The sequence below is a fragment of the Pristiophorus japonicus genome, chromosome 7, assembly GCF_044704955.1.
Source record: "Pristiophorus japonicus isolate sPriJap1 chromosome 7, sPriJap1.hap1, whole genome shotgun sequence".
Taxonomy (NCBI): domain Eukaryota; kingdom Metazoa; phylum Chordata; class Chondrichthyes; family Pristiophoridae; genus Pristiophorus; species Pristiophorus japonicus.
The window spans coordinates 170,191,862-170,216,524 of record NC_091983.1 but is presented as its reverse complement, the minus strand read 5'-3'; the positions used below and the strand labels follow the sequence as shown (position 1 = coordinate 170,216,524).

General features: G+C 46.3%; 1 protein-coding gene across 2 annotated transcripts in view; it reads left to right on the top strand.

Moving 5' to 3' along the window:
• Window positions 1-24,663, top strand: part of LOC139267356 (uncharacterized) — a 177,815-nt gene that overhangs the window by 30,578 nt on the left and 122,574 nt on the right. Inside the window, exons 7-8 of one of the 2 annotated variants that reach the window (XM_070885560.1) lie at window positions 17,401-17,561; window positions 22,272-22,418. In XM_070885560.1, coding sequence (XP_070741661.1) covers window positions 17,401-17,561; window positions 22,272-22,418 — 308 coding nt within the window. Of the gene's footprint in view, window positions 1-17,383; window positions 17,562-22,271; window positions 22,419-24,663 lie in introns of both variants that reach the window. The other variant, XM_070885561.1, reaches the window with a different exon arrangement.

The following is a 24,663-nucleotide window of genomic DNA, read 5'->3' as shown; positions in this document are numbered from 1 at the left end:
CGGGCACCCCGCTCCCCTCCCAGACTGGACCCGACACCCACCAGACCACCCCCACCCTCGCGCCCGGACCGGACCCGACACCCGCTCCCCCCCCACCCTACCTCCGGACTGGATCCGACCTGACCTCCCTCTCCCTCCCTCCCTCCCCCCGACCCGAAACCGAACCGAACCGACCAACCTCCCTCCACCACCTACCTGTAAATCTGGTGCTGGGGACGGGCCCTGCCCGAAGTCTCGGGGCCCGGCCCGTTCAGTCTCCTTCCCCCCCCCCCAATCTCCTTCCCCCCCCCCACATCTCCTTCCCCCCCCCCCACAATCCCTTCCCCCCCCCCAATCTCCTCCCCCCCAATCTCCTTCCCCCCCCCCACAATCTCCTTCCCCCCCCCACAATCTCCTTCCCCCCCCACAATCTCCTTCCCCCCCCCCATCTCCTTCCCCCCCCCCCAATCTCCTTCCCCCCCCCAATCTCCTCCCCCCCCCAATCTCCCTGCCCCCACCCCAATCTCCTTCCCCCCCCCCCAATCTCCTTTCCCCCCCCCCCAATCTCCTCCCCCCCCCCCAATCTCCTTCCCCCCCCCAATCTCCCCCCCCCCCAATCTCCTTCCCCCCCCCAATCTCCTTCCCCCCCCCAATCTCCTTCCCCCACCCCAATCTCCTTCCCCCACCCCATCTCCTTCCACCACCCCAATCTCCTTCCCCCACCCCAATCTCCTTCCCCCCACCCCAATCTCCTTCCCCCACCCCAATCTCCTTCCCCCACCCCCAATCTCCTTCCCCCCCCCCCCAATCTCCTTCCCCCCCCCCCCCAATCTCCTTCCCCCCCCAATCTCCTTCCCCCCCCAATCCCTCCCCCAATCTCCTTCCCCCCCCAATCTCCTCCCCCCCCCCAATCTCCTTCCCCCCCCCCCCAATCTCCTCCCCCCCCCCAATCTCCTTCCCCCCCCCCCAATCTCCTTCCCCCCCCCCCCAATCTCCTTCCCCCCCCCCCCAATCCCTTCCCCCCCCCCCCAATCTCCTTCCCCCCCCCCCACATCTCCTTCCCCCCCCCCCAATCTCCCTTCCCCCCCCCCCCAATCTCCTTCCCCCCCCCCCAATCTCCTTCCCCCCCCAAATCTCCTTCCCCCCCCCAATCTCCTTCCCCCCCAATCTCCTTCCCCCCCCCAATCTCCTTCCCCCCCCCAATCTCCTTCCCCCCCCAATCTCCTTCCCCCCCCCAAATCTCCTTCCCCCCCCCAAATCTCCTTCCCCCCCCCCAATCTCCTTCCCCCCCATCTCCTTCCCCCCCCATCTCCTTCCCCCCCATCTCCTTTCCCCCCCCCCATCTCCTTTCCCCCCCCATCTCCTTTCCCCCCCCCATCTCCTTTCCCCCCCCATCTCCTTTCCCCCCCCATCTCCTTTCCCACCCCCATCTCCTTTCCCCCCCCCATCTCCTTTCCCCCCCCCATCTCCTTTCCCCCCCATCTCCTTTCCCCCCCCATCTCCTTTCCCCCCCCCATCTCCTTTCCCCCCCATCTCCTTTCCCCCCCCATCTCCTTTCCCCCCCCATCTCTTCCCCCCCATCTCCTTTCCCCCCCCATCTCCCTTCCCCCCCCCATCTCCTTTCCCCCCCTCCTTCCCTTCCCCTCTCCTTCCCCCGTCCCTTCCCCCTTCTCCCCCGTCCCTTCCCCCTTCTCCCCCGTCCCTTCCCCCTTCTCCCCCGTCCCTTCCCCCTTCTCCCCCGTCCCTTCCCCTTCTCCCCCGTCCCTTCCCCCTTCTCCCCCGTCCCTTCCCCCCTTCTCCCCCGTCCCTTCCCCCTTCTCCCCCGTCCCTTCCCCCTTCTCCCCCGTCCCTTCCCCCTTCTCCCCCGTCCCTTCCCCTCCCCCTTCCTCCCCCGTCCCTTCCCCCCCTTCTCCCGTCCCTTCCCCCTTCTCCCCCGTCCCTCCCGCATCCCTCCCCCCTTCTCCCCAATCCCTCTGCTCCCCCCCTCTCTCCCTCTAGCCCCTCTTCCCCTCCCCTCGCTGTCAGAAACACAGACACTGACAGACAGAGAATGAGAGACACACAGACAGAGAGATAGAGACACTGACAGAGACACACTGGGGGGGGGGGGCATCCCAGCATGCTGTTGGAGGGCTCCAGTGCTGCAGTCGGTAAGTAGAAAATGTTTTATTTATTGATTTAAAAAAAAAAATTATTTCTTATTAATTTTTTTGATTGATTTATTGGTTGATTTATTGATGTATTTATCATTTATTATTGATGATGGCTCTTTATTTGTAAAACTGAAGTGTTTAATGTTTGTAAACTTCCCTTTAAACCCCCCCCATTCCCTACGCCTGATTTGTAACCTACGCCTGATTTTCTAAAGTGTAGACAAGGTTTTTTCGAGCGTACAAAAATCTTCACTTACTCCATTCTAAGTTAGTTTGGAGTAAGTTTTCACTCACGAAACTTTGAAAACAGGCGTAAGTGGCCGGACACGCCCCCTTTTGGAAAAAAAATTCTGTTCCAAAGTGAAACTGTTCTAACTGACTAGAACTGGAGCAAACTAAATGACGAGAATTCCGATTTCTAAGATACTCCGTTCTACACCAGTTGCTCCTAACAATCAGGAGCAAATCATGTGGAAACTTGGGGCCTGTAATTCACAATGAAACAGAACTGGAACAGTCAAATTGCCCGCAGAATGTTGATTCCTGGATACCAAATAGTTTGGCTTGGTGTTTAAAGTATGATTCAAAGTGGCTAAAGGGAGCTGGAAAAAACAGGTAATAAATTGCACAAGGTATAGGCGGAAGTAATGGTACTGGTTCCTGTGTGTATGTGTGTGTATTTGTACAAGTTTTAATGGGCCCAATTTTGGCCATGCCGTTTTTTTGGCGCACTGACCCGTTGTGCACCGACTTTGTGTGCTATAAACAGCCCCGAAAAAAAATGGCCTCATCTTGGCCGCTCTGCAGAGCCTCCAGTGCCCAGGCGCGGCACAGCTATATCACTGGGGGGCGGAGCTACAAGCCTGTGCCGAAACGAGTGCCGGCAGCGTCGCGCATGCGCAGTTGTGTCGGCCCCGATGATTGTGCATGCGCAGTAGCGCTGAAACTTGGCACTCGGCTATTTTTGAAGTGCATCTCTGTGTAGCCCCGTTTGAGTTTAAAGATACTGGCTGTTTGCTGCCAGAACCTGACCCAATTCGATTTTTGAGCAGCCCTAGAAATGGACAGCCAGTGCTCCTGCTTGAAATAGGTGTGAGACTTAATAAAATCTCTCCTCTCCCTCCCACCCCCTCCCGATGCCACCGAGCCCAGACCTTCCTCTCCCTCCCGCTCCCCCGAGCTTCCCAATGCTGCGTCTCCTCTCGGGCAGCCCAGCCTTTCCTCTGCCTCCCACCTCCCGATGCGTCTTTGCCAGCTGCCCCACACCGAATGGCCTCCTGTACAGGCCGGCCCGTTGCCTTCCCCGGCCCAAGGTAGAATTTACTTCAAATATTTAATTGTTAATCAATTGTTTACCTCAGTTCTTTATTTTTATTTCGTTATTTGAAGTTTTATTTGTAATGTTTGCTGCTTGGTGCTTGGGTGCTGGTCTTTATTTACTTGCCTGCACTGATTTCTTAACTGCCCACAACGTTTTTCAGAGCTGGCCACATACGCTGACCTAAATCGATTTGGTGTAAGTGTTAGCTCGCCAAAATGACATAAATGGCCAAAACTGGCGTAAGTGTCTGGGAATGCCCCCTTTTGGGGAAAAAAAAACTGAACTAAAAAAAATCGTACCCAAGTTACTCTGGAGCAAGTTTATTGGGGAAAATGTTTTTTTTTTGACTTGCGCCAGAAAAACCAACTTACTCCAAAAAAATTGGAGCAAGTCATGGCCAAAATTGGCCCCACTTGAGTTAAAATTGCAAAGTTGTCTCTTCAACCATTCTGCACTAGTTCAGCGATTAACTATCTGTCAGAAAACAGGTTTCTAGTATTCTGTAAACAAGGTGCACTTATAAATTGTTGTTAAGCAAATAGATTATGTACATTGTTTAATTTGGGCAAAGTTGGGCAAATGGAGATGAGGTGCAGCTCAGTAGAGCAAATTGTTCTGGGAAATTAAAACCAAGGTTAATTCTGTGGGCTTGCTTCTCTCCCCACAGGTGCTGCTTGACGTGCTGAGTATTTCCAGCGTTTTCTGTTTTTATTTCCAATTTCCAGAATCTGCAGTATTTTGCTTTTGTATTAATTCTGTGGGTAACTTTTCCTCAAAATCTTGCTGTAAAAGAGCTCTTGTGCAGGAGCTCTGCTGTAGTCATTATACAAGAGGGTTGTTAAATTATGGCACGATTTACTACAATATAAACTGTCACTTCACTCACATCTAGAAATGTATGGATTGGTGACAGCTCCCCTCTACGTATTCTGTAAACTGTATGTTCTAAGTTCACTTTAGCACAGTTAGTGATGTTTGAGAATGGGACTGGCTGTGTTAGTGATGGAGAAGCAGCTATTTATTTGAGCAGCATCTCTGGTAGACAACATAATAACAAATACACCTGTGATAATCGTATACCGTTACAGCACAGAAACAGACCATCCAGCCCATCCTGTCTGCACAATTGTTTTTCTCCACATTAGCCAACTAGTCTAATTCCACTCCCGTGCTCATTCCACACATACTTTAATTTTCAACTTTTTAATCAAATATTATGTAAAAATGCTTTGTTGTATTTGTCTTGGTGGTATGGACTCATGGCCACTCCATTGACTCATAGAAACATAGAAAATAGGTGCAGGAGTAGGCCATTCGGCCCTTCTAGCCTGCACCGCCATTCAACGAGCCCATGGCTGAACATGCAACTTCAGTACCCCATTCCTGCTTTCTCACCATACCCCTTGATTCCCCTAGTAGTAAGGACTTCATCTAACTCCTTTTTGAATATATTTAGTGAATTGGCCTCAACAACTTTCTGTGGTAGAGAATTCCACAGGTTCACCACTCTCTGGGTGAAGAAATTCCTCCTCATCTCGGTCCTAAATGGCTTACCCCTTATCCTTAGACTGTGTCCCCTGGTTCTGGACTTCCCCAACATTGGGAACATTCTTCCTACATCTAACCTGTCTAATCCCGTCAGAATTTTAAACGTTTCTATGAGGTCCCCTCTCATTCTTCTGAACTCCAGTGAATAGGGGGAATTTTAACCCCAAAAAAGGGGTGGTTAAATCTGAGGTGTGATGTCAAAGTGTTAAAAAACTGAATCCCAACCAGAACCCGCCACCAATCCGCCCACTTTCGGTTTTCACAAAGGCAGGATGGGAGCGGGCAGCAAACCCACTCCCATGAGGCGGACAACCCTCCATTTAAATATTATAATGAGGCTGGCGTGCCTCAGATTTAACCACCATTTAAAATTTAACTCTGGCTAGTCGGGTTTTGCAGGCCTTGGGGAACCCACCAGCTAAAGTAAGACCAGGACTGCTGGATCCAGGAGGTAAGTGCCTTTACACATACCACCTGGATCCAGTGTTCCTGCTTAACCCACCCCCCGTGATCAGACACCCTCCATGAAGCTTCCGATCCATTGTTCTCTCTAAGATGCACAGCTGCGCAGCTGTTTACCGGTCCCGTGCAATCCGGGATTGGTTTTTCCAATGTGAAATTTCACTCGTGCATGAAATTATAAAGGGGCCACACATCCAAAAAAAAATTAGGGGAAACATTGCTCCAATTTCTGGAGTGGGACCTGAACCGACAACTTCTGACTCGCAGGCCGTGGCTGACACAAAAGATAAACACATCCCAATCGGGGTGCACAAGTATCATGGTACCAGACCTAGTGCAACGCACAATCCGCCATTTACGAAATAATATATGTGGAAAGTAGGGGTGGCAAATAGGAGTTGAAAAAGAAAAGGAATCTCCATTTGAAGAACAAAAAAAAGCAACAAAATAAAGTAAAGCTGGCTGCTAACAAATCTCTTCTCCTTTGCACAACAAAAATGAAGAGGTTGGAATTATCAATGAAAGCCCTCATCAGCTCCCTTGTCCATCGTCCCTTTCCACCTTCCACTCCGAGAAACAGGAAAATAAGACAGAAGTACTTAAGGAGGTGGCCTTGGAAATAGCGGATGCATTGACAGTCATTTTCCAACATTCCATTGACTCTGGATCAGTTCCTATCGAGTGGAGAGTAGCCAATGTAACCCCATTTTTTAAAAAAGGAGGGAGAGAGAAAACAGGGAATTATAGACCGGTCAGCCTGACATCGGTAGTGGTTAAAATGATGCAATCAATTATTAAGGATGTCATAGCAGCGCATTTGGAAAGAGGTGACATGATAGGTCCAAGTCAGCATGGATTTGTGAAAGGGAAATCATGCTTGACAAACCTTCTGGAATTCTTTGAGGATGTTTCCAGTAGAGTGGACAAGGGAGAACCAGTTGATGTGGTGTATTTGGACTTTCAGAAGGCTTTCGACAAGGTCCCACACAAGAGATTAATGTGCAAAGTTAAAGCACGTGGGATTGGGGGTAGTGTGCTTACGTGGATTGAGAACTGGTTGTCAGACAGGAAGCAAAGAGTAGGAGTAAATGGGTACTTTTCAGAATGGCAGGCAGTGACTAGTGGGGTACCACAAGGTTCTGTGCTGGAGCCCCAGCTGTTTACATTGTACATTAATGATTTAGACGAGGGGATTAAATGTAGTATCTCCCAAATTTGCGGATGACACTAAGTTGGGTGGCAGTGTGAGCTGCGAGGAGGATGTTATAAGGCTGCAGAGTGACTTGGATAGGTTAGGTGAGTGTGCAAATGCATGGCAGATGAAGTATAATGTGGATAAATGTGAGGTTATCCACTTTGGTGGTAAAAACAGAGAGACAGACTATTACCTGAATGGTGACAGATTAGGAAAAGGGGAGGTGCAACGAGACCTGGGTGTCATGGTACATCAGTCATTGAAGGTTGGCATGCAGGTACAGCAGGCGGTTAAGAAAGCAAATGGCATGTTGGCCTTCATAGCGAGAGGATTTGAGTGCAGGTGTTACTACAGTTGTACAGGGCCTTGGTGAGGCCACACCTGGAGTATTGTGTACAATTTTAGTCTCCTAACTTGAGGAAGGACATTCTTGCTCTTGAGGGAGTGCAGCGAAGGTTCACCAGACTGATTCGCAGGATGGCGGGACTGACATATCAAGAAAGACTGGATCAACTGGGCTTGTATTCACTGGAGTTCAGAAGAATGAGAGGGGATCTCATAGAAACATTTAAAATTTTGACGGGTTTAGACAGGTTAGATGCAGGAAGAATGTTCCCAATGTTGGGGAAGTCCAGAACCAGGGGTCACAGTCTAAGGATAAGGGGTAAGCCATTTAGGACTGAGATGAGGAGAAACCTCTTCACCCAGAGAGTGGTGAACCTGTGGAATTCTCTACCACAGAAAGTTGTTGAGGCCAATTCACTAAATATATTCAAAAAGGAGTTAGATGTAGTCCTTACTACTCTGGGGATCAAGGGGTATGGCGAGAAAGCAGGAAGGGGGTACTGAAGTTGCATGTTCAGCCATGAACTCATTGAATGGCGGTGCAGGCTCGAAAGGCCGAATGGCCTACTCCTGCACCTATTTTCTATGTTTCTATGTAAGAGCAGAAGAGGACATTTACAGAAACAAGATAGATACACACAGACAGAGGCAGGACAGATAGACGGAGAAAGACAGAGAAACAGCAACAAAAAGATGACTTGGACGCTTAAGTACCACACTCAAATTTCTATATCACACCGTAAAAAGTTAAACAAAGATCATCATTTGTCACAGCAGCCAGAATATCTGCTACTTCAGTGATCTGTAACATGTAAAGAGAAACCAGATCAGGGTTGTGACCTGTACCCTGAAAAGCAATTAAACTCTGACTCTTATCGAGTATTTACTTAACCGCATTAGATTTTGTGGCCTGAGAGGAACACAGAGTCACTATAGCAACAGAATAAAACATTTTGCATTACATGGTGTAAGACTCAACAACATGTCATCTGACTTACCGTGACCAATGCCACAAGAGATTGGTTAGGATGTCATAGAAAATCTGAACATCAAATCTGTTGGGGCATTCTGTTAATCCCAGTTGTAGGATGCTGCTTTGTGCCTGAAATTTCTTTGCATGGTATTTTTTTTCTTGTATGCCAGCGAAGAGTAAAGATACTGAGAAATGGCCCAGAGGTCACTTGCGACTCATCTTCTCCCTCACCGATGCCCTCCGGTGAGTTACTGTTTCATGAATCTCTTGGCATTAACTCAGTATGCCAGCTCTGAACTAGGAGAACATATATACGGAGAATGCCAGAGACATTAGCAGTAACGTTTTTTTTAGATTTAGATTGAGCATATGGAGTTATTTTGTGGTACATGTAAGGAATGGTACTCCAAATCCCTGCTCAGGATCGTGACCATTGACAAACAGTTAATGAGAGCTTCTACATTGGAGGAGGAACTGCAAAGATATGGGTCTGGATTTTAGGCTTCTCTGTTTTTGGGGCGATAATGGTGGCGGGACGGGAAAGTTAGTTACCGGGAATAGTTTGGGTTTCAGTATTTAAGTTTAGGCATCTCGGCCCTATGTCGGGGCACAGCGCTAAGGGAGGCATTGTACACCTCTCTTGGCGCAAGGAAGGGAAACTCCCGAGCTAAACAGCCAGACAGGGAGCGCTCCGAGAGAAGCTTGGGGGTGGGGGGACGGAATCCTAAAAACAAACCCACAAAAACATTCCTAAAACATTGCCCATGCCACCACAACACAAATCACACAAAACGTTTGGAGTCCATTACCTTTCCCTCTGCCGACAGGATCGCTAGAGCGCTCTGATTTCCCAGCAGTCATTCCGAGCGCGTTTCCGAGCGGGCAGGTCGGGCATGACTCAAAACTCGCGCTGGTGTCGCAACCAGGGGTGTTGCACACCTGGTGCAGCTCTTCCGGGTGGTGCTGCTTTGCGTAGCTGCAAAACCCGACTGGAAAATCGCGGCAGGGCGCTGGAGACCACGCTGCTCCAGGACGAAACCCGCAGTGCAAAGGACCGTAAAATCCAGCCCTCGCCATTTTATTCTACAAAGAATAAGAGAGCAGAGTCCGAGTAAGTCAATTGATCTGCTCTCCAAACCTTTCTATATCTGCCATTTTGGCCCGAGCATGGCGCAATGCAGCCAACAAATGGAAAGAAAGCAAAAGATTGTCCTTTAAGAAATTCAGTGGTGAAAGAGTTAAATCACCTTCTGTTTCATTGTCGAGGAGTAATCTGAATTATGTAGAACATGTTAAATAATGCATGTGATTCAGATCAGTTGATTAAAGAGTTGTAAGTTGTGTGATAATGGAAATATGAAGTAATTGTGCACAGAAAATAACATTGGTGATGTTAAATAAGACTGTGATTGGCAGTAGCAGTCTTTCCATTTTTAATTATCTACTGCATGTGGAATGTTTGATATTGAGAGCTGGTACTCATGTTGCCTAGGAGAAGCTTGTGCAAGCATGACCTAATTAACAGTTAAAAGTAAATTCTATTCATTGAAGTGGATTGTGCTGGTACAATGGGACCAGATATATTCTGTACTTTCATCATTCCTTAATTAAAACATTCACAAATATATATATATAATGAGAGGAAAACTGTCTGCAACATGCCCCATTTGTGTGTGTCATTACCAGTTACAATATCAACAAAGCTGGCAACAGCTTCCATGAATTCCTTGTGTCACTTTATACTTTAATAAAGGGGAACATCAAGAAATGAATGTTGTCAGGGTGATGTACTATCAATGTAAAGCCAAATATAAATGTTCTGTTTACACTGACCCAAGGGAACGGTACAAGAATACGAGGTTAAATACAAACACACAACATAACGAAGAGAAAGTGCTCCAGTGATAAAATGGCGTGCACACAATACGTGGCTTGGGGAGTGGTGCAGAGGGAGGGATTCAAATTCCTGGGACATTGGAACTGGTTCTGGGGGAGGTGGGACCAGTACAAACCTGACGGTTTGCACCTGGGCAGCACCGGAACCAATGACCTAGGAGGAGTGTTTGCTAGTGCTGTTGGGGAGGGGTTAAACTAATTTGGCAGGGGGATGGGAACCTATGCAGGGAGACAGAGGGAAGTAGAATGGGGGCAGAAGCAAAAGATAGAAAGAAGAAAAGTAAAAGTGGAGGGCAGAGAAACCCAAGGCATAAAGCAAAAAGGGCCACATTACAGCAAAATCATAAAGGGGCAAAGGGTGTTAAAAAGACAAGCCTAAAGACTCTGTGCCTCAATGCGAGGAGTATTCGGAATAATGTGGACGAATTAACTGCGCAGATAGCAATTAACGGATATGATGTAATTGGCATCACGGATACATGGATCCAGGGTGACCAAGGCTGGGAACTCAATATCCAGGGGTATTCAACATTTAGGAAGGATAGACAGAAGGGAAAAGGAGGTGGGGTGGCATTGCTGGTTCAAGAGGAAATTAATGCAATAGTAAGGAAGGACATTAGCTTGGATGATGCGGAATCTGTATGGGCGGAGCTACGGAATACCAAAGGGCAGAAAAAGCTAGTGTGAGTTGTGTACAGACCACCATACAGTAGTAATGAGGATGGGGACAGCATCAAACAAGAAATTACGGATGCATGCAATAAAGGTACAGCAGTTAAGATGGTCGACTTTAATCTACCTATTGACTGGGCTAACCAAACTGGTAGCAGTGCGGTGGAGGAGGATTTCCTGGAGTGTATTAGGGATGGTTTTCTAGACCAATATGTCGAGGAACCAACTAGAGGGCTGGCCATCTTAGACTGGGTAATGTGTAATGAGAAAGGACTAATTAACAATCTTGTTGTGCGAGGCCCCTTGGGGAAGAGTGACCATAATATGGTAGAATTCTTTATTAAGATGGAGAGTGACGCAGTTAATTCAGAGACTAGGGTCCTGAACTTGGGGAAAGGTAACTTCGATGGTATGAGACGTGAATTGGCTAGAATAGACTGGCGCGTGATACTTAAAGGGTTGACGGTGGATAGACACATGGATGAACTTCAACAATTGTACATCCCTGTCTGGAATAAAAATAAAACGGGGAAGGTGGCTCAACCGTGCCTAACAAGGGAAATTCAGGATAGTGTTAAATCCAAGGAAGAGGCACATAAATTGGTCAGAAAAAGCAGCAAACCTGAGGACTGGGAGAATTTTGTAATACAGCAGAGGAAGACAAAGGGTTTAATTAGGAGGGGGAAAATAGAGTATGAGAGGAAGCTTGCTGGCAACATAAAAACTGACTGCAAAAGTTTAACAGATTATGTGAAGAGAAAAAGATTAGTGAAAACAAAAGTAGGTCCCTTGCAGTCAGATTCAGCTGAATTTATAATGGGGAACAAAGAAATGGAGGACTAGTTAAACAAATACTTTGGTTCTGTTTTCACGACGGAAGACACAAATAACCTTCCGGAAATACTAGGGGACCGAGGGTCTAGTGAGAAGGAGGAACTGAAAGATATCCTTTATAAAGCTGGAAATTGTGTTGGGGAAATTGATGGGATTGAAGGCCGATAAATCCCTGGGGCCTGATAGTCTGCATCCCAGAGTACTTAAGGAAGTGGCCCTAGAAATAGTGGATGCATTGGTGATCATTTTCCAACAGTCTATCGACTCGGAATCAGTTCCTATGGACTGGAGGGTAGCTAATGTAACACCACTTTTTAAAAAGGAGGGAGAGAGAAAGCGGGTAATTATAGCCTGACATCAGGTGTGGGGAAAATGTTGGAATCAATTATTAAAGATGAAATAGCAGCACATTTGGAAAGCAGTGACAGGATCCGTCCAAGTCAACATGGATTTATGAAAGGGAAATCATGCTTGACAAATCTTCTGGAATTTTTTGAGGATGTAACTGGTAGAGTGGACAAGGGAGAACCAGTGGATATAGTGTATTTGGACTGTCAAAAGGCTTTTGACAAGGTCCCGCACAAGAGATTGGTGTGCAAAATCAAAGCACATGGTATTGGGGGTAATGTACTGACGTGGATAAAGAACTGGTTGGCAGACAGGAAGCAGAGAGTTGGGATAAACGGGTCCTTTTCAGAATGGCAGGCAGTGACTAGTGGAGTGCCGCAGGGCTCAATGCTGGGACTCCAGCTCTTCACAATATACATTAACGATTTGGATGAAGTTATAGAGTGTAATATCTCCAAGTTTGCAGATGACACTAAACTGGGTGGCGGTGTGAGCTGTGAAGAGGACGCTAAAAGGCTGCAGGGTGACTTGGACAGGTTGGGTGAATGGGCAAATGCATGGCAGATGCAGTATAATGTGGATAAATGTGAGGTTATCCACTTTGGGGGCAAAAACACGAAGGCAGAATATTATCTGAATGGCGGCAGATTAGGAAAAGGGGAGGTGCAATGAGACCTGGGTGTCATGGTACATCAACCATTGAAAGTTGGCATGTAGGTGCAGCAGGCGGTGAAGAAGGCAAATGGTATGTTGGCCTTCACAGCGAGGGGATTTGAGTATAGGAGCAGAGAGGTCTTACTGCAGTTGTACAGGGCCTTGGTGAGGCCTCACCTGGAATATTGTATTCAGTTTTGGTCTCCTAATCTGAGGAAGGCGTTCTTGCTATTGAGGGAGTGCAGCGAAGGTTCACCAGACTGATTCCCGGGATGGCAGGACGGACATATGAGGAGAGATTGGATCAACTGGGCATTGATACACTGGAGTTCAGAATGATGAGAGGGGATCTCATAGAAACGTATAAGATTCTAACGGGACTGGACATGTTAGATGTGGGAAGAATGTTTCCGATGATGGAGAAATCCAGAACTAGGGGACACAGTCTTAGGATAAGGGGTAGGCCATTTAGGACTGAGGTGAGGAGAAACTTCTTCACTCAGAGTTGTTAACCTGTGGAATTCCCTACCGCAGAGAGTTGTTGATGCCAGTTCATTGGATATATTTAAGAGGGAGTTAGATACGGCCCTTACGGCTAAAGGGATCAAGTGGTATGGAGAGAAAGCAGGAAAGGGGTTCTGAGATGAATGATCAGCCGTGATCTTATTGAATGGTGGTGCAGGCTCGAAGGGCCGAATGGCCTACTCCTGCACCTATTTTCTGTGTTTCTATGTACCAAAAAGTAAGTTTAAAAAAAAGATTTGATTCAGCACATTTATTTTGATATCAAAAAGAACAACATTTTTGCATTAAAGCAAAGATTGTAATCGTAAGAACTTAAGAACATAAGAACTAGGATCAGGAGTAGGCCACCTGGCCCCTCGAGCCTGCTCCGCCATTTAATACGATAATGGCTGATCCGATAGAAACATAGACATAGAAAATAGGTGCAGGAGTAGGCCATTCGGCCCTTCTAGCCTGCACCGCCATTCAATGAGTTCATGGCTGAACATACAACTTCAGTACCCCATTCCTGCTTTTGATCATGGACTCGGGTCCGCTTAACCAACAAATTCCCCATAACCCCTTATTCCCTTATCGGTTAAGAAACTGTCTATCTCTGTCTTAAATTTATTCAATGTCCCAGCCTAAATAGATTGAAGTGAGAGCACAAAGGAAAACCACATTGACCTTTAAAAGGCTGTCGTACATTTTTACAATTTATAAGTTTTTTTTCTTCCTTCATCTTTTTCCACCAATTCCCTCCCCTCCTCCTCTTCTGAATGCAGTAACTGATTGCTGAAATACAGTTCCATGGTTACCCTCTATTACAGGTTTAAACTCCCTTATCCGGCACCCTCTGGACCTGGCCTGTGCCAGATACGGGATTTTGCCAGGCGAGGGACGGTCACGTTACATTGGATGGTACAGGTACAGAGCAAGAGGATATCCGGCTGGCTGACTTGGGGCTGGGAGTGCGGCAGAGAGCTCATGGGGTGGGGGCGGGGTGAGTTGGCGGTGGATCGCAGAGTCAGGCCTGCGATTGTGGGAGTTAGCAGCGAGGAAGGACTTCAATTTGTTCATGTCAGAGATCTGTGCATGCGCCACCCTGTAGCCGGGAATGGTGCTGGACGAGGAGTGGTTCCAGATAAGGGAGTTCCGGATAAGGGAGGTTCAAAATGTACCTCACTTAAATGGCCATTCTTTATATAAGCGAGCAAAGATAGTGAATGTTGAAAGGCTATTGAACCAGAAGGAACATTACAGTCCTGCCTTAATTCTGTCCTCCCCTGGTACATGCAGGCACACACTTCCATAAGAAGTCCTTGGATAGTGATCGAGTGGGAATCCTGGGCCATTGGGGCCAATTGTAGCACCTCTTCCTCTACCTCTGGTGATGTTAGCTAACTCCTCACTGATTGGGGATTGTAGTTGCAACTCCCTGATCTGTATGACTCAACTACTCACCATTGAGCCTGCTAACTTTAATTTTCATTCAAGGCCACCAGCTAAATATTTCTCTACCACCATTACGTCTGGTGCATTAGTATCTCCCATTTTACAGTTGCAATTCTGATAAAATAACTTTGACTTCAGCAGTGTAAGTTACTCCCCTTCATTTAGGATACAGTAAAAATATGGGAGTATGCAAATAGTACACCAGATTTACAGCTGTGAAAAGCAATTACTGTGTGTTTCAGCGCCACGCAGCTTGGTGGGAAAATGTGCATTTGTTTTTACAAAGTATAAATACGTGGAATAGGGTTTTTCTCACCCATCATATTTTGGATTTGCACACAATAATATCAGTATTAAAATGTAATATAATTCTGATTGCCTCTAAATTGGACACACTCTGAGGCTGTTTTAATTTCCTTCTCCTAGTTTTCTCCTTTCTCTGCTGACTTACACTGGGGCATGATTCCGAGGGGGAAGTCACTGCTGATTCTCTTTTTTCCCTCTCTAACCCAGGAGAGCTGAGCCACCTCCATTGTCATGCAGCTGAGATCAGCTAACAGCATTGCCTGCGAACCTTCCACATGATGCACTTTCCCACTCTCACCCTGCCCCACCTCTCTCAACTGATCAGGGTTTCCCCATGATGTATTTTAGCAACAATTTATTTTGTTAAAATCACAAAATCATTTTCTCTCTACTCTCTTCCATTGAATCACTTATCTGCTGCAATTGACCTGTGTCACCATTGCTGTGAACTGGTGCCGAAGACAGAACATGATGGTAATGATGCTCTGATTTACTTCCTCCCACGGTAACATTCCAGTAACTTGGCAACAACAGACACAAAGCAGCATTCTGTTCTGCCACTGATTGGTGCTCCTCCTCATGCCTCCTGTAACCATTCTTAGATAATAAAAAGGATACATTTTTAAATTGGGACAATCCAGATATTCAAAAAGTACCACGTAATTCTGCTAAGTGCCGAGGGGAGAATAGATACACAAAGAGGGTGAAATAACTCCTGCACTTTATTGAAAAGTCGATTTTAATTATAAATTGTGAACTAATTTTTGCTAAAATTATCCATTTGAGGAATTTCATTCCCAAAGATATTTGTGTGTGATACTACTACTTTCATATAACGGGAAAAGCTTCTTTAGGGATGTCTAGTTTGGCGATCCATTCGACGGCCTCCGGAGGACCGATTTTCGGTCTTCTGCTGCCCCTGTTAGCGGCAACGGTAAGCACTTCCCGGCGGGCGGCCAGCTTCTAACGTCCCGCCGGGACTTTCAGTATCAACGGGGCGCGGAGCATTACCGCCCAGAAGAGGCGAGCCGCTGTGCAACACCCCTGGTTGCGACACCAGCTTGATTTTTGGCTGCCGCCTGATCCATAGCACTCCGTAGAGCACCGTGCTGGGACTGCCTGTGAAAGCAGGCGGTCCGAGCTGTAGCGGCTGCAGTGAGGAAAGTAATGTTGACCTCTGGTAAGAGTGATTGTGTTTTTTTTTTTGCGATTTATGTTGTGGCGTGAGTTATTTATTGGGAATGTTTTTGGTGGGTTTTTTTTCAGGTTTCCCCCCGCCCCCCCCCAGGCCTCTCTTACAGCGCTCCAAGGCCAGCTGTTTAGCTCGGGATTTTTGCTTGCTCAGTTGGCCTAGCACCCTAAGAGAGATGTGTAACGCCTCCATTAGCGCTCCGCCCCACACTCGGCCCAATTTTGCTGACTGAGGCACAAACTTTACCGCCCCATCACCATTACCACCCTGAAATGAGCAGAACCGAAAATCCAGCCCGAGGTGCCTCATGCAACAGTTCTTCGTGGGCAGGTTGATGTGATGTGCTCCATGGTCTGGGACATATGGCCACAGTCATATTTTGAGTCGTCCCTCATCTTCCACTTGTGGAGCAGGTGGCCGCACCATCCATACCTGTGCGAATTCGGTTGAGCGCTGTCCACTGTCTTCGAGGGAGATCGAAGCCAGGGACCTCTAATGTTGGGTCAGTGATGAGGTTTTCGTTCTTTATGTTGCAAGCGCCCCATGATTCCCCCCCCCCATCTGGATAGTGGGTTGATACCAGCTGCATGAATATTGGCTGCTGTTTCCCGGAATGGCTGGTGTGATTTTAAGTGCTTTCGTGATGGATTTTTCAAGTCTTCGTGAATGGGAAGGTCAATGTTGCTGATGATTTTTTTCATCTAATGGAGCATGGTGGTGTCATGGCGAATGGCGGGCAGAATAGACTAGGGCCACTGTTGTGGTGTGAAGTGTTCTGGCTGTACTCCCCCATGATATTCCAGTGACTTTCCGGACCAGGTTCGCTCTGGTTTTTACTTTTGGCCAGTGTTGGTGAGATGAGGCTGATAGATGAGAGTCCTGTCCAGGGTAACTCCTTGTGTTGCTGAATATTGACCTTAGCTATACTGTTTCAAAATCAATAGTTTTACCATGACGTTAACTTATTGCATGTATTTTATTATTCATTCATGGGATGTTGTCGTCGCTGGCAAGCTTGGCATTTATTGGCCACCCCTAATTACCCCGAGGTGGCGATAGTGAGCCACCTTCTTCAAGTGTTGAGGTCCCTGTGGTGAAGGAACTACCAATGCTGTTAGGTAGGGAGTTCCAGGAATTTGTCCCAGCGACAATGCAGAAATGACGATATATATCAAATCGGGATGATGTGTGACTTGGAAGGGAATTTGGAGATGATGGTGTTCTCATGCAGTGCACACATGCTAGAGATGTTAAAATTCAGTTAACTTCATGTGAGCACAAACTAAGTTTAACTAAAAAAAAGTATGAGGTTAATTCTCTGAAGGTGGATTTTTTTGCACAAGAACATTTATGTATGATTAGCGTAAAGTTTTGTACTGTAGAACAACAGTAGCAAATTTGTGGTTTTATAAGAGTCTCTCCTGAGTAAATTGTATTAATTTTGTTCTGATAAATTTCTGTATCAATTGACATGAAATCAAACCTTAATTCAAGTTGGCTTATTTTAGTTTGTGGGTGTATAATGGACGATTATAAATGCATGTAGTGGGTTATTTCTTGCAGGAGATTGATGGCTTCATCCATGAATATTATACCTTGATCCAGAGACTTCCTGGTTGTCTAACTGGTCTCCAACGGCTGTCTCTTCAGTCATTACCCTCAGATGCAGATGAATTAGAGCAGTTCTCCAGCCAAATCAAGGAGCGCCACACAGCATGGAGGAGGTGAACAAACTTTTTGTTAGTTGGATTAATACTATACAGTCCATTCTTGTTAATTCAGAATTGTTTTTGCTCAAAAAAAATCTAATTATCTAGTCATTTGAATTAAGTAGCTTAAATAAAATAGCACATTTTTGCATGATTTCGATTCGGAGATTTGCATAGAACTTTACACACAGAAACAGGCCATTCGGCCCAATAGGTCTGTGTCAGTGTTTATGATCTGCCTCCTCCCACCCTACTTCATTTCATCCTATCAACATTCTAATCCTTTCTCCCTCATGTGCTTATCTAGCTTCCACCTAAATGCATCTATACTATTAACATACTTTGAGTGAAACAACTTCAAATTAAGAGCAGCAGACAGTAATGATTTAGAATAGACTTGGGGCGAAATTCAGGGTCTCAGAAAGACCCATTACTGTCCGTTAGCGGCGGCCATGCATGGGAATCCAATGGCCGTCGCTTTGGGGTCAACTGGCCGATTCAGGTCGGGGACTTTTTGGCCTCGACCCGGTACCGCCCGATTCTGGTGACCGCCAAAAGCGCGACATCAGAATGCACACTGTCGCTTTCCCTCACCTTTAAAAAAATCTTCCGTCTGAAATTCAGCTGCATCAATCGATCCCCTGCCATGCGGTGCCCTGGACAGGTTTTTCTGTCGCTGCACCCTCTGAAGACTGAGTGTGGCCCGGCAGTGCTGTGGCCGCCATGTAATAATTTTTGCCAGCTGACTTCCTAATCGGCCAGCAAAATAGTGCCCCCAGGTTCGGCCGGGCATCCTAGCACCCCCTCTTGGGTGCCATGCCACTGGCCCGGCCGAAACCTTCCCTGGTGGCCCAGTGGCTGAAGATAAAAAATGCCAGAATCTCTCCCTTTTAATGGAGGGGAGGGAGCATGGTGATGCACACGCGCTGTGACATCACCACTACTCCACTGCTAATTGACAGTGGCAGAGTCCCTGTCCGACCCATATTCAGCCACTCAGCCTGGCTTTGAGTCTATGGCCTGCCCCCATTATGACACATTTCCTCTGGGACTTTGAAAAAATATCAAAGTCCTGAAAATGGCTCTTCCGACCGCATCGAGGATCCGTGCGATAAGTACAAAGAAAAAAAAATCATAGGTGTGCCAGCTTTCTTGCGCTGCTGAATTTTGGCTCCATGTGAAGTCCATTATTAGCAAGATCACCACACTGAACAGGATGTTCATTTTTACAGGGAACATTATTTGATAAGAGACTAGAGCTCTTTAATTTGCTATTTAGATGTTGTAAAGGGATGTTTTTGTAAGTTTGTTCGTCTCCCTTGTTTTTGAAAAAACATTCAAAATGATTCAAAGTTGTGGTCCAGTAATGCCCTAAAAGTAGGCATGGGCAGCTCTACTTATTTTTATTTCAATATATTGTAGAACTTCATGATGTCTGGGTATGGGAGAATTCTACACAAAGAGGTTGTCTGCCTTTACATTAACTAATTGAAAAGTCAATGTTAATGAATTGGAATAGATCATAGGATGACTAGAATTTCAGTCTACATGGGTTATTTTGATCCATTGACAACAATTGTAAGTGGCTAAATGAAATACAATTAACGCTCGCATTTTCTATTCCAACATTGATTTTCAAACGCAAATGCAGAAACTAGAACGTTTCACCAATATCTGTTCTAAATACAAAACAAAGTGTAATACATCCTTCTGAAATTTCTAGTACTGTTAGTAATGGAAATTGTACGTTTACACAAGCCACTTTTGAAGCTGTAGTTCCTGGGCTGGATTTTCGCTATGTTGCCGCCTCTGTTTGCGCCCCAGAGGGGCGGTAATGGGGGCGGCAATGGTTTTCGGATGGGCGGCCAGTTCTCAGGGCCCCGCCGGGAAATGAATTGCCGGTTTTGAGGGGGGCGCGGAGCAGCACAGCCCAGGAGTGTCGAGCTGGTGTGCAATGCCGCCGGTTTCGATTGCGCAGTGAAATTTGTTGTGCACTCACCCGATAGCGCGGCAGGCGGTCAGAGCTGTCCCGTCAGCAGTGAGTGATGGACTTGATGAATGAGGTAAGTTTGATTGTTTTGTTTAGTTTTATTTTTGCGATGTAGTTTATTAAGATATTGGGAATGTTTGTTGTGTTTTTAGTTGTGATTTTTTTTTTGTGCCACAGAATCCTCTCTTGGGGCACTCCAAGGCCGGCACTTTAGCAATGGATTTTCAGTTGCTCAGCCGGCCTTGGACCCTAAAAGAGGTGTGTAACGTCTCCCTTCGCACTCTGCCCAGCTGATGTATTTTGCTGACTGAGGCACAAACTGCTCCCGAGCGCAAACTTTACCACCCCAAAATGAGCAGAACCGAAAATCCAACCTCATCTTTTATCGGTGTCGGTTTCATCTAATTATGGATGGAAAGTTGTTATATAAATGTAAATCTTTTTTTTTTTAATTTGCCATTTTTTTTCCTTCCAACCTCTCCACTCCCCACAAGGAAAGTTTAGGTCTCCTTTGCCCCAGGCTTAACTCCCCCACCCTCCCCCCTTCCACTCTCCTTCCCAATCGCAAGACCTTCCGGAACCCCCCTTAAAATTAGAGATTGGCCATTCAGGAGTGAAATCGGGAAGCACTTTTTCACACACAGTGGAAATCTGGAATTTTCTGCCCCAGAAAACTACTGCAATGAAACGGAGTATCAGGTGCTGTGTACAATAGCCGGCGGATTCGATACTGCCCATTTTGCGACAAATCTGTGGGTACAAATATCTTAATAATGACAATGTGTTCTGGACATGCTGAGAAATCACTTCATCGTTCATTATAAAAGACACTAGTGACTCATTATCAGTGAGAGATACAACGTATAAATCTTCCTCATAATAAGGAAAAATCCACTGCTTTGCTAAAAATTATTTTCAGTGTAAAAACATAAAGTCTTCCAAGTAAAGCAGGATTCTATGTGGCGTTAAATTGCTAAGATTAATGTATCTTGTATATCAGGAAGGAACAGTGGTGTTTCTAAATGGAAAGTAGATGAATCATTTGTCATCTTGGGCTATTTCTATACAAAGTAATTTGTGGCGGTAAACAAAGTAGCTCATTGATGGATAAGTTGACGCCGTTCTCCTTCTCTCCCCGGCATTCCTTGGTGACCTACGTGTGAATGAGGGGGCTGCAGTGCATTAGTCATCCTTCCAAGTATGCATTGTATTTCACTCTAGGAATTGCTCATTTTTAAAATGTTTCAATGATGCTCTTGCAAAGTAAACGAGACAGTGGCCCCTATTTTAAGGGGGGGTGGGGATGGGGGAGGGGGGTTGGGGAGAAAGCAGGTGCATGGGAGACCCAAAGTGGACGGCCCACGCAGCAGTTCTGAAGGACACGAGTCAGCTGATTTTAACTTAAGGGCTGTTATAGCGGATAACAGGGCCATGTTTGAACCATTGAGATCTCGCCCGAAGCCGCTGGGATCGATGTCATGGCCAGCGGGTGGGAGTGGGAATTGAGGTGGGAGCCTGCCACCTCCGGGGACCTGAGGAACGAGCTCTGGCATAAAGTAAGAGCTGGTGGGGGAAGTTCCCAACAGATGCCAGTGTGGGGAGGAAAAGGCAGGGCTGGGGCAAGAGAGGCCCGTGGATTTCTTTCTGCTCCTAAGATTCAAAAATGTTACTTATTTTGGTCTCTTCTGGCCACTCTGCTGCATCCCGCCGGGTTTCTTTGGCAGCTTTGACACTGGGCGGGCCTCCCCCGAGTCTTCGTAAAAACACGTTATTGGGACATGACTTCTACATTTAAATGAGCCCCTCGCTTGCCTGCAGCGGGAGCCTAGGCCGACTTCAAAGTGGGTGAAGATAAGATGTCGCCAGGCGGAGACAGTGCGGCCGTGAGCCGGTAGGTTGATTCGGCCTGATCTTAACGCCTCCCCCACACCATTCTCACTGGGCGTTACTTCTTCCAGAGTTGCCAAGGCCCATCTGAAGCACTGTTTCTCCACCCCTCCCGACAGCTCCAGGGGCAGTAGTGCCAAAGCAGTAAAGTTGAATACCTCCAGCAGCACCAGTTACCATTTTATCTCGGCAGAGGAAGACTGACATAACTCAGCCAGCAGTGGGTTTATCAGGGACAGTCAAGCAGCAGTAATCCAAGTTCTGAATAGCAACTTTCCAGCAATTGTATCTAATTAAGCTTCTGCGCACACAATTTGTCTCTGGCTGCCATGGATATGGGATCTGACCAGTGGAAATTTGCAGCACTGCAATCAAGACTAATAAGCAAATTCATAATATAAATCCAACAACTGGCAAGTGAATTCATAATCTACCAGCTAAACCAGCAGGGTTGTTGGTAGAGTTCCTGTTTACATATATTTGGTTTCCTTATTTTTGAACCTATCCTGCAAGAGTTTTACTTTGTTTTCGAACAAGAATTGAAATCTGAAGTGACAAATCCAACACTATAGGAGTGACTATAGAGACCTGGGCAATATGGAGCAGGCATTGAACTGGAATAACCGTAACTGTTAGTTCTTGTTCAAATTCTAATTTATAAAGGTAGGTACTAATGTTTACCATCACTTGATATCGACTGTCATGTTTCTAAAAGCTCTAGTGCAAGACTTTTAGTAGGTAACATCATTTATCAGTAGTTTGGGTCCATCTTACTTGGCTGGTGGGTCATTCTTACTCAGTATAGCTTTAGTTAAACATTCTGAAATCTGCCCTTATTCTTGCTTTAGGGATCTGGGAATTGATGAACTGCTGAGAAGGTGTGTGGAGATCTTGGAGAAGCTCAGGGACCCAAAATCTGATCCCTGCTTTTTGGCCATGGCTGGGACTACCCAGTTTCGGCAGACGGTTGATGACATGCATGTAAAGGATGAAAGGTAAGTGTTCCGATGGCAGCAGTCAATAAAGGAATGACAGTTCAAAGCAGTCCATTGCTGCACAATTTGGGAAGCTGTAATGGGAGACCACTTTCTGAAATTTAATTGAAAAATTAGCAAAACTTTTAATGGCGAATAAAATGGCTTACAAACATGAAACAGTAATATGGGAATGATTGTCAGCCGATCAAAGGTTTAAAATTAGTTTAGTGTTTAAAATGTATTATTATCATAGGTGTAATTTACTGGGAAACTGACATTTATCGCTATAGTTAATGTATAGCTTAATGAACTGCTTCATAGAAACATAGAAACATAGAAAATAGGTTCAGGTGTAGACCATTCGGCCCTTCGAGCGTGCACCACCATTCGATAAGATCATGGCTGATCATTCCTTCAGTACCCCTTTCCTGCTTTCTCTCCATACCCCTTGATCCCTTTAGCCATAAGGGCCATATCTAACTCCCTCTTGAATATATCCAATGAACTGGCATCAACAACTCTCTGCGGCAGGGAATTCCACAGGTTAACAACTCTCTGAGTGAAGAAGTTTCTCCTCATCTCAGTCCTAAATGGCCTACCCCTTATCCTAAGACTCTGTCCCCTGGTTCTGGACTTGCCCAACATCAGGAACAATCTACCCGCATCTAACCTGTCCCGTCCTGTCAGAATCTTGTATGTTTCTATGAGATCCCCTCTCATTCTTCTGAACTCCAGTGTGTAAAGGCCCAGTTGATCCAGTTTCTCCTCATATCTCAGTCCGGCCATCCCGGGAATCAGTCTGGTGAACCTTCGCTGCACTCCCTCAATAGCAAGAATGTCCTTCCTCAGATTAGGAGACCAAAATTGAACACAATATTCCAGGTGAGGCCTCACCAAGGCCCTATACAACTGCAGTGAGACCTCCCTGCTCCTATACTCAAATCCCCTAGCTATGAAGGCCAACATACCATTTGCCTTCTTCACCGCCTGCTGTACCTGTATGCCAACTTTCAGTGACTGACGAACCATGACACCCAGGTCTCGTTGCACCTCCCCTTTTCCTAATCTGCCTAATTTCCTAATTCAGGTAATATTCTGTCTTCGTGTTTTTGCACCCAAAATGGATAACCTCACATTTATCCACATTATACTGCATCTGCCATGCATTTGCTCAGTCACCTAACCTGTCCAGGTCACCCAGCAGCCTCTTAGCATCCCCCTCACAGCTCACACCGCCACCCAGTTTAGTGTCATCTGCAAACTTGGAGATATTACACTCAATTCCCTCATCCAAATCATTGATGTATATTGTAAAGAGCTGGGGTCCCAGCACTGAGCCCTGCGGCACCACACAAGTCACTGCCTGCCATTCTGAAAAGGACCCGTTTATCCCAACTCTCTGCTTCCTGTCTTCCAACCAATTCTCTATCCACGTCAGTATATTTCCCCCAATAACAAGTGCACACCAATCTCTTGTGTGGGACTTGGTCAAAAACCTTTTGAAAGTCCAAATACACCACATCCACTGGTTCTCCCTTGTCCTCTCTACTAGTTACATCCTCAAAAAATTCCAGAAGATTTGTCAAGCACGACTTCCCCTTCACAAATCCATACTGACTTGGACCGATCCTGTCACTGCTTTCCAAATGCGCTGCTATTTCATCCTTTATAATTGATTCCAACATTTTCCCCACCACTGACGTCGGGCTAACTGGTCTATAATTACCCGCTTTCTCTCTCCCTCCCTTTTTAAAAAGTGGTGTTACATTAGCTACCCTCCAGTCCATAGGAACTAATCCTGAGTTGATAGACTGTTGAAAATGATCACCAATGCATCCACTATTTCTAGGGCCATTTCCTTAAGTACTCTGGGATGCAGACTATCAGGTTACCCCAGGGATTTATCGGCCTTCAATCCCATCAATTTCCCGAACACAATTTCTTGCCTAATAAGGATATTCTTCAGTTCTTCCTCCTCACTAGACCCTCGGTCCTTTCGTACTTTCGGAAGGTTATTTGTGTCTTCCTTCGTGAAGACAGAACCGAAGTATTTGTTTAATTGGTCTGCCATTTCTTTGTTCCCCATTATAAATTCACCTGAATCCGACTGCAAGGGACCTATATTTGTCTTCTCTAATCTTTTTCTCTTCACATATTTATGGAAGCTTTTGCAATCAGTTTTTATGTTCCCGGCAAGCAGCTTCTCGTACTCTATTTTCCCCCTCTTAATTAAACCCTTTGTCCTCTGCTGAATTCTAAATTT